This window comes from Nematolebias whitei, chromosome 18 (assembly GCF_014905685.2).
Source record: "Nematolebias whitei isolate Nwh7 chromosome 18, NemWhi1, whole genome shotgun sequence".
Taxonomy (NCBI): Eukaryota; Metazoa; Chordata; class Actinopteri; order Cyprinodontiformes; family Rivulidae; genus Nematolebias; species Nematolebias whitei.
In genome coordinates, this window is record NC_056515.1 from 12,032,600 (window position 1) to 12,051,036 (window position 18,437).

At 39.3% G+C, this 18,437-nt stretch overlaps 1 protein-coding gene across 1 annotated transcript in view; it reads left to right on the top strand.

Moving 5' to 3' along the window:
- The window catches only part of LOC119424733 (tenascin), a 49,087-nt gene that overhangs the window by 30,329 nt on the left and 321 nt on the right, over positions 1-18,437 (top strand). Inside the window, exons 11-21 of the mRNA XM_037692232.1 lie at positions 4,532-4,804; positions 5,056-5,178; positions 7,769-7,912; positions 8,018-8,137; positions 8,975-9,118; positions 9,219-9,349; positions 9,749-9,881; positions 14,262-14,413; positions 14,497-14,593; positions 14,681-14,842; positions 15,891-16,054. Of these exons, the coding sequence (XP_037548160.1) occupies positions 4,532-4,804; positions 5,056-5,178; positions 7,769-7,912; positions 8,018-8,137; positions 8,975-9,118; positions 9,219-9,349; positions 9,749-9,881; positions 14,262-14,413; positions 14,497-14,593; positions 14,681-14,842; positions 15,891-16,054 (1,643 nt within the window). The remainder of the gene's footprint in view (positions 1-4,531; positions 4,805-5,055; positions 5,179-7,768; positions 7,913-8,017; positions 8,138-8,974; positions 9,119-9,218; positions 9,350-9,748; positions 9,882-14,261; positions 14,414-14,496; positions 14,594-14,680; positions 14,843-15,890; positions 16,055-18,437) is intronic.

Below are 18,437 nucleotides of genomic sequence, written 5' to 3' on the forward strand. Positions count from 1 at the left end.
AAAAAAAAAAATCTTGAAATCACAATGTATGATTTTTTAATAATTTATTTGTGTGTTACTGCTGTAAATAATTATTTGAACACCTGTCAATCAGCAACTATTCTTGCCCTCTAAGACCTGTTAGTCCTCCTCTATAACGTCCACCTCCACTCCACTTATTATTCTAAATTAGAAGCACCTGTTTGAGGTCGGTAGCTGCGTAAAGACACCGGTCCACCCCACACAATCAGTTAGATCATTGAAGATGGGTCGTGGCTGGGTCTTCCAACATCCTAATGACCTGAAGCACACAGCCAGGAGAACCAAGGAGTGGCTCTGTAAGAAGCATATCAAGGTTCTGGAGTGGCCTAGCCAGTCTCCAGACCTAAACCCTGGAAAATCTTTGGAGGGAGTTCAAACTCCGTGTTTCTCAGTGACAGCACAGAAACCTGGATGATCCAGAGAAGATCTGTGTGGAGGACTGGGCCAAAATCTCTGCTGCAGTGACAAACTACAGGAAACCTTTGACCTCTGTAACTGCAAACAAAGATACTGAACCAAATATTAACATTAATTTTCACAGGTGTTCAAATACCTATTTACAGCATTAACACACAAATAAATTATTTAAAAAATCATACATTGTAATTTCCGGATTTTTTTATTTTTATTTTTTATTTTTTTATGTCTCTCACAGTGGACATGCACTTAAGAAGAAAGTTTCAGACCCCTCCGTGATTTCTAAGTGGGAGAACTTACAAAGTCGCAGGCTGTTCAAATATTTTCCTCACTGTACATGTGTTTATTTTTCCCATTCACAGAATAGTTTCCACGTGTTGAAAGTGAAGTTTTAAGTCAGTACCTTCTCAGAAGTGGCTTTAGACATAGAGCAGTAAGTATGGAGAAAAGAGCAACAGTTTTCTTCAGGCTAGAGGTATAGTTAACCAAATGAGCTTGTTTTTATACTTTCAACAAAAAATAAAACTTTATTAATCCCAGAGGGAATTATATCTTTTAAACACAACCCTTTCTCAAATATGATAGAGAGTTATGATATTTTGAAATATATTTGTTGAATATAGTCTGTTGCCCTTTTCTTTGTACTACGTGCTCTATGACTGTACTATTCTTCTAAACACCTTTTAGAATAATGAAAACATTTGAAATGTTGAAGACGGCAGAATTTTACAAAAAAAGGAAAAACTTTTATTAAATCTGTACAAATTTTTTGTCTACCCAATTTATTTTATTTTATAATCACTGTTAAATTCCTGAACTGTCTTTAACTCTAAAACAAAAACAAAAAACTAAACAAGCACTTTACTAATCAGGTTAGTTTTCATAGTGTTTGTATTTTCTGTCGTGTTTATTTTGTAAAATCTTGACCAAGATGTGAGAAGATAAATTAGTCAAAAGTCTGTACCACTAGATTTCTCTGATCTACTTGAACTTTATTTTGTCTTGGTCTAGTTGCCCAAGGAACCACACAAATACATATTTTAGGGCTGTTTTCATTTCCATGTCACTTTCAGGGAAATTGCTTAAACATGAACCAAGTGCAGACCTAACATGACAAGTTTAACTTTATCGTCGCGCCTCACGAAACAACACGCTTCTACTGAGCTTTTGTTTTCTTCACAAAAACGTGAAAAACACATGAGCAAAAATGAAACCGTCAGCTCTTATGATGAATGCTTTCACATTTTTATTATTATTATCATTATTATCCATTATTTGTCAAATAATATGTTGTGCTGAAAAACACAATACTCAGATTTAACTAAAACAATCGTAATGTTTGCATAGACTTGTATTTATTCAGATCTTCTTTCATAGAAAAGTGAAAATCAATCTTTAAGACACTTATATATTGACATTATTTTCTATCTTCAAATATATGATCAGTAAAATAATGTTTAAGAGATAAACAGATTAATGTATCATTTTGAACAATGTTTCCTCCAAGAACGCGTGATTGCTGTTGTCGTGCTGGTTTTTGAGAAACAGAAAACGTGCATTTTCCAAACATAAAGCTCAATTCAAGCCTCAAAATTTTGTTCCAGGAACATTTTAGTAAGACGTTTTGTTGTCTTACTATGTGTGACAAATTTTCTTCTAGTATGTTGTTATTCTATGAATATATAAAATATATAACATTTAAATTGCCTGAATTGTTTTCATGCACATTAGAATTGACTTGCTTTTGCATCCATTGCACACATTATCCACCTAATGGAATCTCCTGTCCTCTCCAATCAAACCCACCCCCTCCCTCTCAGCTCCTTTGCCTAAAGTGGACAACTTGACCATTTCAAACATAACCCCCTATGGTTTCCAAGTGTCCTGGGAGGTACGGCAGCAGCAGCAGGGTGAACTAACGCCCTCTAGTGGCAGTTTCAGCCACTTCCACATAGTGGTGACAGACTCTGGGTGGCTGCTGCAGCCTCAGGAGTTCACTGTCCCAGGAAACCAAAGTAACCTGAACATCTGGGGGCTCATCACCGGCATAGGTTATGAGGTCAGGCTGACAGGGGTGTCAGAGTCGGGGCTCCTCTCTCGGCCCCTGACTGCAGTGGCTGTAACAGGTATCACCCCTCATCTTACTAACCTGTTCAGTTTCTTGTTTTGCTGCAGCTGCTGCAATTATACATGTGACGTTGTTTCCTTTTAGAAGTTTCACTATCACAACATGGCACAGTCTCCTCACTCCCACGCCTGGATTGGTTTTAGGCCCCGTCCACACAGAGACGGTGTTTTACACGGCCCAAAACAGTGTTTTTTGAATGCAACCTTTTAATGCCATAATCCCACTTTTTTTTATTATTAACTTACGACCTCAGGTGTGGCAGATGTATGAACAGTAATGACAAATTACATGCTTGATTTGTGTTGCAGATACCAGTTGCTCAACTACAGCAAAACTTTCATTGCAATATTGATATACAAGGCTGACAAACAATACAGTTGCCTTTAATAGAGCAGAGTAATAATCCCCTCTATTTCACCTTTTTGAGCCTTTTTCTAAGGCTCCAAAATAATTAAATCACTTTATTAAACTGTGAACAATGCTAAGGCTAAGGCTAGCCTCGTTTGCTTTGAACAACATGAGAAAAATATTCCTTCCAGTCATGCCTTGCTGGGTACTACGCCTTAAAAGCGACTGTGTGTCCGCACTGTCCTGCACTTTTGTGGTCTTGTAGTTCAGAAAGACATTAGGAGAAGTTCCACAGAAAGAACTTGTTCTTGCTCTTGTAGTCACCACCCATATTTTTTGTCTTGTGTTTACAGTTTGAACCCGATGCAGGAGTTCTCTGCGCATGCTTCATACCATATTTCCTGTTTTTAGTGTGCTTCTGTGGCAACGTTACCGTCCCACATAGTGCCAGGCGGATTGTTTTCTGCACACATGAGAACTAGGGGTGCAACGATAAATCGGCATTGATTTCCTTAATTTTGGGAAATTGTAAATCGGCCGATGCATGAAAAAACAATTTTACAGATTTTTTTTAGTTTTAACAACAATTGTCTGAACTTCATTTATATTTCAGAGCACTACCTCACGGCCAGTTAAAACAAGTTTGTATTGTTTCTAGGATATTATTCAAGGGTATATGCTTTTCAATAAAATAAAATTTGAAAATTGAAAGTGCATTGTGTTGCTAATAAAACAAAATCGGAATCGGCAGGTCAGACATTTTAGAAGCCGGTGATCGGCCAGAAAACTGCAATCGGTGCACCTCTAATGAAAACAGTTCCCGAAGCAGTGCTGTGCTTGCAAGGGTGCTTTTAGAAACAGCAACTAAAACATTTGTTTTGGAAAAACAACATTTCTGTGTGGACAAGGCCTTAGCAGTAATTAATTGAGGTAAATGCCACGTTTCAATGGTGAAACATTAGCTAAAAAAATTTGACTCAATCCCCAAATCTAATATAACTTATTTTTTTAAACAATCTCAACTTCCATTTCTTTTACGTATTTTCTTGGAATGCAACTACATTAAAAAACAAGTGGGTTATCTTGTCTGATTTTGTCTTTTCTTTAAAATATGGGCAAAAAATATTTGTTTTCATATTTTAGATGTTTTCCTTCACATATTTAACTGCTATACAGATATCAGAGGGCAGAATCCTTGTATTAGTGTTGTTTCAAACCATATTTTCACATGCAAAAATACCCAACTAACAATTCACCAGGTGTATCAAGCATGTGATGTCTGTTGATTCTGGTCTTGATCTAATCTCTTTCATTTTAAGATGTACTGAATGCATTGAGGCTGGCCTCGAGGATGCATGGAGAATTCATCTCAACAGGCCTGTGTACTGACAATAATAAATGCCTAAAAATGCCTCTTGTCTTTTAGTTCTTTTATGCCTTTTTTGCCTTGAGTTAAGGTTTTGACTGATTCTAACAGCTACATGCATGACAGATCTGAGGTGGAACATGATGCAATCTGCCACCCAGAAACCATCTTTTCTGGTAGCTGACACTCATTAATGAATATCTCTGGTAAAACACCAAATCTGCATCACTTCTGTTTTCTCGTTTGACCAGAGGCTGAGCCGGAGGTGGAGCATCTCTTCGTTTCAGATATCACAGCTGACAGTTTCCGCCTGTCATGGGCAGCTGATGAAGACCTGTTTGACAGATTTGTCATCAAAGTAAGAGACACTAAAAGATTAGCTCATCCTCAGGAGTATAATGTCCATGGCAACAAGAGAACAAAGGTTATCACCGGCCTCATGAGTGGTACTGAGTATGACATCGAGCTTTATGGTGTCACAATGGACCAGCGCTCCCAACCTATTACAGGGCTTGCTCAAACAGGTATACACATAACCCTGCCGAGTGTTCATTTTACTACTGAAAACTTCGTTAGCTGTGATTTAGTGTGATGTGCTGAACTTAGAGTCTCACTAATCATCTTTGTTTCTCTGATTTAGGATAAACTAAATGCTGAATGGAATATTTTGGATATCCTGAGATTTTCTTGATGCTGTTTGAGATTTTCTTCACCATAAATGACTTTGTGCTTTCACTGTTTTCCGGCCTGTGCATTTTAATTGGCACTCTGTTAGGTCTAAGCGCTCCAAGAGGACTTCATTTCTCTGAAGTGACGGACTCCACAGCCATAGTTCACTGGTCCAGTCCACACTTTACAGTGGATAACTACCGCATCACCTATGTGCCTTTTGAAGGAGGTGAGAACTCAATAATACACTTCAGGTTTAATACACTAATGAACTAAGTTTACAATGAATTAAATTAATTAAAACTAATTTTGCATAAATTTGCACCTGAAAAATCAAAGATTGTAATTCAAAATCCAGTGATACAGATAAGACAAATACTGATTCATTTGCATTGAAAAAAATGTCCTAATGCTAAACAAGCAAACATGAATTGACATACATTATTTGTTGTACAGAAAGTTTAAAAAATAATCATTTTAATGCACAGAACAGTTTCAGCTCCACAATTTAAGTGTTTCTTCATGTGTAGAACAGCAGGTGTGCAGTACAAAGTCTGTTCTACATTCACATGTATGTTGAGTTACATTCAACAGTGTGACTTGGTTATTCCAAAAAAATAACTTTATTCGTTAAATCATTCTTCAATTGAGCAATTTGTATTTTCATTCAACCTTTATTTCTACAGGTTAGTGTCACTGAGCCTCGAGGACTCATTTACAAGAGAGACATGTATTCTTGGGGTTGTTGCCTGCTCCATGTCTGAAACAGATGTATCCATTGGAATCCATTGATATCTTTAAGGATTGAATGTTTGTGTGATTGAAAGCTGTCCTGTCAGTGAAATTGACTTACATCATCATATTATCACTGACATAATTCATTAAGGTTCATAAGGTTTTGGTGCTGGAAAGCAGTAATTGATGCAGTCCAAGCAGCAGTTCTTAATAGAGCCTATATTAATTTCTTCAAGAAACAGTTAACACAGCTCCAACTGATTATTAGCAAACTACAGATATGCAGAGGTTTTCATCTATAGAATCGTTTCTCTATAAGCAATTAAAAAAAAATCTCGTTTTTTTTATTTTGTTTTGGTTTTGCTGGTATGTCCATTTGTCTAATAAATTCTGATTTAAACTTCTATATTTTCTAACTCTTCTAAAACCCTGGCCATAACTAGCTATAACTTTTACTAATTGGCTTTTAGAATGTCAATTAAATTCAGTTCAGTTTATGTATATAGCACCAAGTCACAACAGAAGTCATCTCGGAGCACTGAACAGAAACATTCATATATATAAAAATAATTTAACATTAATTATCTGAGGAGCAGACTGCTTTGAATTTAACTTCATCACAGAACTCTCATCTTGAGCAAGCGTGAAGGAAAAACTCCCTCATGAGGAAGAATCCTCCAACAGAACCAGGCTCAGGACAAGCGGTCATCTGCTTCAACCGGCTGGGTTTCAGAGGAACAGGAAGGAGGAATAGATACACAATGGCAGGCCCAGAATCACATGTTAAGATAAAAATAATATCAAATGAAAACTATTAGATTTTAACAATTTGTTTAAGGAAATGAGGTCAATTTGTCTTCCAGTAGTCTAAGCCTATGGCAACATAACTTTAATTATAGGATTATAATTATATAATCCTAACATAATGTATTATAATATAATATAGAATATTTATAAAGAATCTCATGAAGTTTATGCTTATAGTTGCAGCGCTACATGAATCAACAGAGATAGGATTTTTCATTAGACAATGGTACTGAAAAGGAACCTGGGGCTATTTTATTGTCATTAATTAAAGATGAGTAATATAAAGTTCTAGCTTTACGGAGCACATTTTTTATGTTAGCAGGTTATCTCTCCGAGATGAATAAAATTCTTCCACATTAGTAGAGCGCCATTTTCTTTCCAGTCTTCTAGATGCCTGTTTTAAAGTACTTAACTCAGAATTGAACCAAGGAGCCAGGTTCCTCTGATTGATTACTTTCTTTTTCAGCAGAGTAGCTTTATCAAGTGAAGTTTGCAAAGAACTTGTAAATTTACCATCCAGATGATCTAAGTCACTTCTCTCTGATGCATTACTCTGCAAGACAGAGGAAAACATTGATGGAAGAGATTGTTTAAATTTGGTTACAGTGTTTTCAGATAAGCACCTGCTGAGATAAAATTTACTCTCAGTGACTGTGTAGTCATTTAATGTAAACTCAAACGTTATTAAAAAATGATCAGACAGAACAGGATTTTGATGATGTATTACTAAATCCTTAATCTATATACCATAAATCAGAACAAGGTCAAGATTGTGATGATGAGAATGAGTAGATGTGCGGACATTTTGGGAAAACCACTTGATTTTATTAAATTTTTAAAGGCTGTGCTTGAGCTATCACTTTCAACATCTTCATGAATATTGAAATCACCCATTAGTATCATGAAAGTACCCATTGTTTATCATGTACAATGAATATGAATGTTTCTGTGCAGTGCCCTGAGACACCTTCTGTTGCAACTTGGTGCTATATAAATAAACTGAAGTGAATTGAAATTATGATCCAGTCAAAAATGAGAAATTTTAATTTTTCTAATATCCTAGACTAAATTAATAACATGGTAGGCATAGTTACTAAGAAAGTAAACAGTGTTTATTTAGCTTTAAGATGTTTAAGCTTTGCTCTAGTCCATAAATGTAATAGTGTCACACACATTGAAGAGGACAGGCTCACGTACGGTGGTGCAAATGTAAGAGCAGATAAGATCTGTTGTTGTTGCTGTTTGTCTGAACACTGTTTGTCCTGTCTCCTTAACAGGAAGCCCATTGATCGTGACTGCAGATGGCAGCGTGTCTGAGACTTTGCTGGTTGATATGGTGCCTGGAAAGAGCTACCAAGTCACTGTGAGCGCACTGAAAGGTCTGGAGGAGAGTGAGCCCAGCACAGGCACTGTAACCACAGGTTTGATTTCCCCCGCTTTGGTTAAAAACTCTCATCTGTGTCGTCACATCTTAGTCTGTTTGAACTCACTTAATATGAAACCAATAATGTGTTTATGTCCTCCAGCTTTGGACAGCCCACAGGGTGTGACTGCAGTTAATGTCACTGATACGTCAGCTCTTTTGCGTTGGCAACCATCTGTAGCCACTGTGCATCAGTATGTCATCACCTATAGCTCTGACTCAGGTACGATTAGCAAGTTCCGTTAAAAAACTTCATGATTACTAGAATTGCGCCGCTCAAGGTGGCTGCAGGTTGGAGTAGCTCTTACATTCATTCTTTGAATGCTTTGAAAAACTTAAATTCCTCTGTTTCTGGATGTAGATCACTTTCTTTTTTTGGGGGGTGGGGGGGGGGTGATTACTTCCTCTGGTATCAGATGCTGTGCAGCTGGAAGGATTTTACATTTGTAATGATGTGTAGCCATGGCAACAAGGTGGTTTTTTTTTACAACTGGGAGCAGCTGATTACCACGTCAGAAGCTCAAATAAGACCTCAACTACAGCCCCAAATACCAAATGAGTTGACAAAGGAGGTGCCATGTATGCATTCCCATCTACCTGGTGGTGGTGTTCGAGTACCTGACGGCTGAGATCCTGGAGCTGGCGGGAAACGTGGCTCGTGACGACAAGAAGACGAGAATCATCCCCGTCACCTACAGCTGGCTGTCCGCAAAGACGAGGAGCTTGACAAGCTGCTGGGAGGAGTGACCATCGCTCAGGGAGGAGTTCTGCCCAACATTCAGGTGGTCCTGCTGCCCAAGAAGATCGTGAAACTCACCAAGTTCAAGTAGACGGATCAACATCTGCAACCAGTTTCTTCAGATCTGCTGTGGGACAGACGGCTACATGAGATCCTTCCTGCCCACAGCCATCACCTAGAACAACTCTTTAATGAAACCAGGATGATGAGCTACATCAACATTTAATTTCCCACTGGGATTGATAAAGGATTTTTGAATTGAATTTGTGCCTGAATCTTAATTTACACTACTTTAATAGTGTGATTTGAATTCTGTCCCAGTGTCTCCAGTGGTGGAGTATGTGTCTGGGCACACAGTGGAGTTTGAGATGAGTTCCCTGGTTCCAGGATCACATTACACAGTTGGTGTTAACGGAATGAAAGAAGCTCAGAAGAGTGCATCTGCTTTTACTGAATTCATGACAGGTAAGTCCAGACAAGAGCCTGGTCAACATGAAGCAACATGTTCTCTGAGTTTCCAGCCTTTTTAAAATGCTAAATCTAAAGTGATATGCTGTGTTTTCAGATGTAGATCCTCCTCGTGACCTGGCAGCTGTTAACATTCAAAGTGACAGTGCCACTCTGACCTGGAAACCACCTCATGCTGCAGTCACTGGTTACATGCTCACCTTCTCCTCAGCTGATGGTGAAATCAGGGTATGTATATGTTCAAATCAGATTCAACGCAATCTATGCAAAAAAACCTAAACATATCCAAACACATTTAATTAAATAGGATCAAATTAACTGTAATTGGATTTTTTTTTTTTTTTTTTTGCTTGTTTGTTTCATAATTGAATATCCAATGATCAAAACTTTATTTTGGATGGTAAATTTACAATTTGGTAACTTATAAACAATATTTAACAAGCTAGACATTTTAATAAATGCTGAAAAAGATGCCTCAACATATTTTAGATTTTTTAATCTGTTCTTCAGAATTTTGAATTCACAGATTATCAGTTTGAAATATAGTTAGCAATGCTGCAAAAACAAAAATCTTGCATTTGATTCTCCAGTATTACTTGTTTTTGGGATGTATTTTTCTGTGTGCAGGAAGTAATGCTAAGCCCAACAGCATCCTCGTACAGCATGTCTCAGCTGAGCGGTTCCACCGAGTATGATGTCCGCCTGCAGTCTGTTGCTGCGCTAAAGAGGAGTCGATTTGTTACAACCACCTTTTCCACCAGTAAGGATGAAAATACTATTTTGATGCACTCTATGTGTCACTATGTGACACTAGGTAGTGTTGTAGTGCTTGAGACCGGTCTTGGTCTTGAGACCGGTCTCAAGACCACTTTTTGATGGTCTTGGTCTTGTCTCAGACTCGACCGCATTTGGTTTCGGTCTTGTCTTGGTTATTGAGGACTCGGGATTTTATTTCAAGACCAGTCAAGACCACAACTGTGGAAATATCACTGAATTGCCAGAATATTGTCCAGTTTATTTGTTAACATCTTTTTTTTTTTACTGGATGCAAAATGTACTGATTCAAATCCAAGCGATAACATGACTCATTGCTAAATACATGTTTTTGTTACTGCTGTCGTGCCCACCCCCTTTCATTTGCACGTGTCTGCCAAATCATCAGTTATAAAATTCAGCTATTTAAATCACAAAGAATATACTTGTAACTAATATACATTTATGTAACGTTTTTAGGTGTATATCTACTACTTTATTGAAACCACTGTGCAACTATATGGTTATCCTTGATGTTGAGTTTGGACTTATGAAGAGTGTTTTGCCACTGCAGTTTTTTAAGACTTGGCATGTGATGAAACTGCTTCCAATTTAACAGTTGTGTAATTTTATAGTTGGATCACATGCAGTTAGGCCACTGAATGTCTGGTTTCTTTGTTATGTAGCTTTGAAAATTTATAAATGCTGGTACATTCATTCAAAAGCAAACAAAGTTGTGGTATGTAACTTTTGTAAAAATCCATCCATCCATTATCTTTACCCGCTTCTTCCATTTTGGGTCACGGGGGTCGCCGGTGCCCATGTCCAGCAATCACTCTGCGAGGGGCGGGGTACACCCTGGACGGGTCGCAAGTCCATCACAGGGCCACATAGAGACAAACGAGACAAACAACCATTCACTCTCTCACTCACACCTAGGGACAATTTAGAGTTACCAATCAGCCTAACATGCATGTTTTTGGTGTGTGGGAGGAAACCGGAGTACCCGGAGAAAACCCACGCATGCACGGAGAGAACATGCAAACTCCACCCAGAAAGGCCTCCGGACCGGGATTTGAACCAGGGACCTGCTTGCTGAGAGGCAGCAGCTCTACCAGTTGCGCCACCGTGCTGCCCCCAGCTCTGTTTAGTCCGCTTTAATCAAACTCTAGCTCGTTTTCCTAGAAAGTCCGGTTCGTTTAGGGAGGTGTGAACGCGCCATCGGACTCTGTCACGAAACAAAAAGGCGAACTCTGGCCCGGGCTAAAACCTAGGTCTCGGTCCGGTAGAAGCGAACTCCAGCGCGGTTCGAGTACAGTGTGAATGTAAACAAACACGCATTTCTCTGACCTTATATGGAGCTGTCAGCTGCGTTGTGTGGAAAAACAATATTCTCCATGGTCTTCTGTTTCATCTTCTGCTCATGCTAAGTCCATTTTTGAAAAATGACAAAATATAACTCCTAAAACTGCTAAAACTTGATGCCACTTCGTTTTTATTTTTATTTACAGAAGAAGAAGAAGACGTGTCTTCAGAAGTTTTTGTGTCATTTCTTTCAGTAGTTCTTGGTGCAGCGCCCCCACAGGCGAGCGGGGGAATAGGTTGGTTCAACAGGTTGACTCGACTGCACAGTGCAGTGTGAGTGCAAACGCACCAGCTCAAATGTAAACAAAAGGTCATGAATATTGGTCCCGAACCGAGTCTACTGGACTATCTGGTGTGAAAACGACCTTAGTCTTGTCTCGTTCTCGGTGCACTCTGGTCTTGGTCTTGACTTGGTCTCGGGTTAGGTGGTCTTGAACACAACACTACGGGGAGGAGTTGAACAGTCTGATGGCTTGAGGGACAAAGGACTTCCTGAATCTGTCCGTGGAGCAGGACTGAGACAGCAGTCTACAGCTGAAGGAGCTCCTCTGCTTCATGATGGTGCCATGCTCAATGGTCAACATTGTCCATAGTGCATAGCACCTTACTGAGGGCCCTTTTCTCTGCCACTGATGTAAGGGACTCCAGCTCTGTTCCCAACACAGAATCAGCTTTCCTCAACAGCCTGTCAAGTCTCCCTGCATCTCTCCTCTTAATGCTGCTTCCCCAACACACAGCAGCACTGGCTACCACAGACTGGTAGAACATCAACAGTAGTTTCCTGCAGATACTGAAGGACCCAAGCATTCTCAGGAAGTAGAGCCTTTTCTGACTCTTCCTGTAGACTAGTGGGAGGATGTGTTCGCTGACCAGTCCAGACTATCATTCAGTTGTATGTCCAGATATTTGTAGGTCCTGACCATGTCCACATTGCCCCCCTCATTTGAGAGTGGCTTCAGGGTAGGTCCAGACTTTCTGAAGTCCACTACCATTTCCTTTGTTTCACTGACGTTCAGCTGTAAATTGTTGGATTTGCACCACACCATGAAGTCCTCAACCAGGGTCCTGTACTCCTGTCCATCCTGCACATACCCAGCAATTTCAGTGTCATCTGAGTATTTCTGCATGTGGCAAGTCTCCAAGTTATAATTGAAGTCAGATGTGTACAGGGTGATCAGAACTGGAGAGAGCACGGTCCCCTGCGGTGCTCCTGTGCTGCTAACCACAACAATAGCAGCGCCGCATTGTGCATGCTGTAGTTTCTATAAAATAAATAACCATTTAAAATCCACACATTTTATACACATAATTGCTTATGGCTTTATTGGTTTTTGGAGGGTCCTCTCCCTCATTATGATCAGAGAGCACTGTTTCTGTAGTTGTCCATGCTTTGGGTTTAATCTGTGTCTGACTGTGATATTTTCTAAAGGTTCGTCTCACTCATAGATGGTCTCCTGCAGGACAGCATAGAACTGCTTCTCTGGGCTGCTGGCTGTAGCTGCCTCGAAGATCAACAATTTGAAATCTGATGTTTATTTGAGTAAGAATGTTGGTGACAAGAGTCAGTGCAATGCATTATAACGACTCATCAGACTCATCAGACTGGGGCAGCACAGTGGCGCAACTGGTAGAGCTGCTGCCTCTCAGCGAGCAGGTCCCTGGTTCAAACCCCGGTCCGGGGGCCTTTCTGGGTGGAGTTTGCATGTTCTCTCCGTGCATGCGTGGGTTTTCTCCGGGTGCTCCGGTTTCCTCCCACAGACCAAAAACATGCATGTTAGGCTGATTGGTAACTCTAAATTGTCCCTAGGTGTGAATGAGAAAGTGAATGGTTGTTTGTCTCGTTTGTCTCTATGTGGTCCTGTGATGGACTTGCGACCCGTCCAGGGTGTACCCCGCCCCTCGCACAGTGATTGCTGGACATGGGCACCGGCGACCTCCATGACCCAAAATGGAATAAGCAGATAAAGATATTGGATGGATGGACTCATCAGACTGTAACTGACTGTAACCAGCCACCCTAACACATAGCTACATTGTCTACTGACATGCAATAATTTATAATAATTATTGTTGTTTTTTAATAATCCAAAACAAATCTGAGTATGATAGGGATCTTTAGTTTGTCCCTTAATGTGACTGTGGTGTTGATTCTGACCTTTCTTCTTCTTCTGACTCCTCATCCTCTGTAGCTGCTGCTCGTTTGATCCAGGACAGCAGAGTTCTGCTTCCCCGGGCTGCCAGCTGTAGCTCTCTTTCATTTCTTCACTTTTCTTTTCTTAGCATTATGCTGCAGTTGGTAAAAAGTATATCAAAGTTTTGATGTGTGTGATAATTGAGAGTTAACGGCACTGGACAAGACTTTCTTCAGAGATAAGATTAAATTGATGCAAGTGAAGTTATAACTTCGGCATCTGAAATTTAGGGGTCAAATCCACTCGCTTTGTTTGTTTGTTGGTTAGCCGTCACCAGGGCTCTGCCGAGCAGGAGAGGAGAAAAGTGTTTACATGCCGCTCCAGCAGCACACCTCTGTGTCCAATTGTCTACATTGTGCATAGCGTGTTCACGTTGAGAATGGCATGGCATGAGAGTGCTGTGGGCACGTGTGCAAAATTTCCTTGCACATTTTGGGTCATTGGTAATATATTGTATGCTTCTTAATGCAGAAACGCCATCATGGGCATAATGTACACTGTAAAAAAATAGTTTGACAGGTGCACCCTGGTCCAGAGGACAAACGGAAGGTGCTCAAGCACCATCTGAGATTTATTTGTGCACCTCCCAAAGTCCAGATGTATTTTGAATGCAAATTACTTTAATTTATTCTGATATTCCAAACAGATGGCCTGTACCTACTTTTCATTCTGTCTAAGCTGCTCCAATGGAAAAACTTTTACAACACTTTTATTTTTTTAATGGAGCCATTCTTTCCCATAATACATTGGTAAAATAACATGTATTGCAATTTAAAGTTTCTATAACTTTTGTGACCTTTAAAATGGTGTCTCTTTACTCTGGCTTTCAGTTGGACAGCTGTTTGCACAGCCACTGGACTGTGCTCAGATTTACCTGAATGGAGAGACGACCTCCGGTCTTTACACCATCTTTATTGGAGGAGAGGAAAGACAGCCTGTTCAGGTTTACTGCGACATGACAACAGACGGCGGAGGATGGACAGTAAGGAAGTCATTTTGACCTGTTGTGTAATACCACAGAGAACATATGTGTGCTGATTTCTCATCTACATTGACATCCTTCAGGTTTTTCTCAGACGTCAGAATGGAAAGGTGGAATTCTTTAGAAACTGGAAAAACTACACAGCTGGCTTCGGTAACATGAACGATGAGTTCTGGCTGGGTAAGAGGATCATCTTTTAAAAAATTGTTCCTGTCTGGCTTACCTTCAGAACGCTTCTCACTCATACACTTTGCACCTGGCCTACAGGTCTTTCCAACCTCTACAAAATGACATCATTGGGATTTTATGAGCTGAGAGTGGACCTAAAAGACAAGGAGGAGTCAGCCTATGCTTTGTATGACAAATTTACCCTTGGAGAGCCAAGAACACGCTATAAACTCTACTTAGGAGTGTATAGTGGAACTGCAGGTATGTGCTGAGTGAAAAAATGAGAACAAACAAATCACTTTTGTTTTCTAGGTGCACCAACCATTTGCCCTCTATAATAATTAACCTATGCACATCTTGCAAGATGCCTAATGCTGGAGATAAGAAAAACCTGTCATCTGGACTCCATCTAAGCTCACCAATGATCTGTTTTGTTTAACCTGTAACAAATCAAGAGTGTAAAACAACCTAACTGTGCTTTCAGCAGGAAGTAATTACTTTTATTTGTTTTCCACAGACTATTTGTTAAGTTGCCAGTGGAGAATTAAACATAGACAGCATTTTTCTTCTTTTGGCTGTTCCCTCTTCAGGGGTTGCCACTTGGATTCATCCTTCTCCATCACATTCTGTCCTCTGTGTTCTCTGTCCTCACTCCAACTACCTCAACATCCTTTAAATAAAGGTTTAGTTTTTGGTTGTATGTTCACAAAACCAAAAAAAAATAAAGAAAAAAGACTTTGATTTAAAAAAAAAAAAAAGAATAAAATAAATGATACATTCTTAGAATAACTAAAAAAACATTTAAATTTAAGTAATACATTACCAGTTTAATTCTGGTAAAACTATCTTTAATGTAAAATGAAGCTTGCGTTCTTTAAAGTGGTGCATATCACCCGCTGCCAGTGTTTGACAAAGATCATCTTTTCTTGAGAAATAAAAGATGTACTGCCATTTTGAATAAACCATTTTGGATAATAGCATTATACACAATCCCATGCAATGTTGTGTTCTTTCATGCAAATCCTAATCATCAGGCTCTTAAAGGATGTGTTGGAGATGACTCTCAGCTACTATCATACCAAATGTTATTTCAATTGTTTTAAAACTGACAACATTATAACTATTGTTGTGATTTCTAAGTTTAATTGTGGCAGCCATCTTAAATAGGGTTGTCTCCAAAAGGTAATCAGTTGTAGATGTACATGCATTGAGTACTTTTTGAGAGTTTCATTAAGAGCCCTCCTAAGGTTTTTGTGTTGTTTTAACTGGCTTACTGATACTATTAGATAATATTTCTTGTGTTCATCAGGTGACTCCATGACGTACCACCATGGTCGGCCCTTCTCCACCTATGATAACGACAATGATATTGCTGTGACAAACTGTGCCTTGTCCTACAAAGGAGCCTTTTGGTATAAAAACTGCCATCGAGTCAACCTCATGGGGAAATATGGTGACAACAGCCACAGTAAGGTATGGACAGTTTTTTAAACACTTCAAAACAGTTGTATGGGTTGACCTAAAATAGTTATCTTATTTTATCAATAATTTCCTATTATGAACTGATTTTCAACACCTTGTCTTTGTTCAAAACACTGAATCTATGCTATTTTGCTTGTGGCGGGCGGCAAAGTGGCACAGTTGGTAGGAATCTCAGCGAGAAGGCTGCCAGATCAAATTCCAGCTGGGGACCTTTCTCGGTGGAGTTTGCATGTTACGTTATGTTATGCTGTTTATTTGTCATATGCAGGTTAACACAAGGTCAACCATGCAATGAAGTGTTCAGGATGAGAAGAACCAATTTGACTCGCTAAAAACAAACAAACAAAAAATAAATAAGCAAGAAATACTGAAGCATGCAATAAGGGTTCAAAATAAAGTACCAAAATGTGAAAAGTAAATACAATATTTACATGGTCCAAAAGAAATATAGTAAACAACAACATGGTGGACTATAACAATGCAAACAGGATGAATTTGTATGAATAAGTATTTCACAGATAGTAATATTAGCTTACATGCACATGATTTACTGTATATTGAACAAAACTAACATAAACTACACAGGTGGTGTGACGGGTTATTGCACAGGCAGTGAGTAACATTGAGATGAACTGATTATGGTAAGGTGTTGACATGCAGGATACAGCCACATAGTGCAACAGCAATAAACATATTAGTTGTCACAGATGTGGCTTGGTGCACTGTTATTGTCAATGGTTCAGTATTATTATCAAGAGTTCAGTAACCTGACAGCTTGTGGATAATAACTGTCTTTGAGTCTTTTTGTGCGCAATGACAGACTCCTGTATCATCTACCTGAGCATAGTAGAAGGAAGAGTCCTTGTGCTGGGTGGGTGTGGTCTTTAATGATGCTGAATGCTTTACACAGACATTGGCTGTGGTAGATGTCCTGGGTGGTGTGGAGACTGCTACCAGTGATGTCCTCTGCTGTTTGCACCACCCTCTGTAGTGCTTTCCAATTCTGACTGGTGCAGTTCCCATACCACCCTGTAAATGTGTAACTGTACACACACATCACACTGTAATGTTCTCCCCATGCATGCATGTGTTTTCTATGGGTACTGATTGGTTACTAAACTGCCCCTACGTGAGAGTGAGTGAGAGAATGTTTGTTTGTCTCTTTGTGTCCCTGTGATGGACTTGCGACCTGTCCAGGTGTCCCCCGACTCTCACACAGTGATAGCTGCATATGGAGCACCAGCGATCCCCACAACCCAGAAAGGAAGAAGTGTGTAAAGATGAAATATGGATGGATGGATGGATGGATGGATGGATGGATGGATGGATGGATGGATGGATGGATGGATGGATGGATGGATGGATGGATGGATGGATGGATGGATGGATGGATGGAATATTTTTCTAGTGGCTGTTTGGGTTTTGTATTCTCAAGTTGTATTCTTTTCTGTAATATTTACTTTTTTTAAATCAAAGATCAAGCATTTCTTTAAAAGATAATATATGTAGCTTGTTGCATTTGATGTCAGAGTTTCAATCAAAGAGTATCTTATGTAAAAATTACGTAGTTTCATCTGTTTTGGTGAAACCTTAAAGATACCACTATGAGCAGTCTCATTCAGTATTGCCATATCTAACACTGAGAGCATTGTAAATGAATCGTACTAACAAATAAAATTTTAAGTCGTGATCATGAAACACTTATAGCCCTTTTTTATATATATATAAAAAGTAGTCAAGTAGATTACATGGTGCATGAGTAAAATTACACACTTGAAAAAAATACTCAGAAAAGTACAAGTACCCAAAAAACTACTTAACTACAGTAATGTAAGTATTTGTAATTCGTTACTTCCACCCCTGCTGGTAACGGACCAGTGTGCAAAATTTTGATGGCGACTTTTTAAACAAAGTGCTCGCTCAGTCTGTCAGTGCTCATATTATGTGATGAGAGTGACTTCCAGGTATTACCACACCAAACTTCAGATCAAAAACTTGTAAAGTTGTAAAACTGACTGAGTTAGAGACATGTTTGTGCCATCTAATAATTATCTGTGGTGGCCGTGTTGAATGAAACTGACTTTAAAAGGCAATCTGTTGTAAATAAACATCCAAAGACCAACTTGCTATTTTTTGAAAGTTTCAATAAAATTACTCCAAAAGTAAATGAGATATTTTTCTAACAGACAAACAGGGTTGACCCCAACTGTTAATACTTAAGTTTTAGACAAAGATTTGCACCATGTGTAGCACTTGGAACATGTGGTGGGGATGATTGTCTTCACCACTAAAAATTCATCCAGGGCTTCATGAGACACACAAACACAAACACGAACACGAACACGAACACAAACACGAACACGAACACGAACAC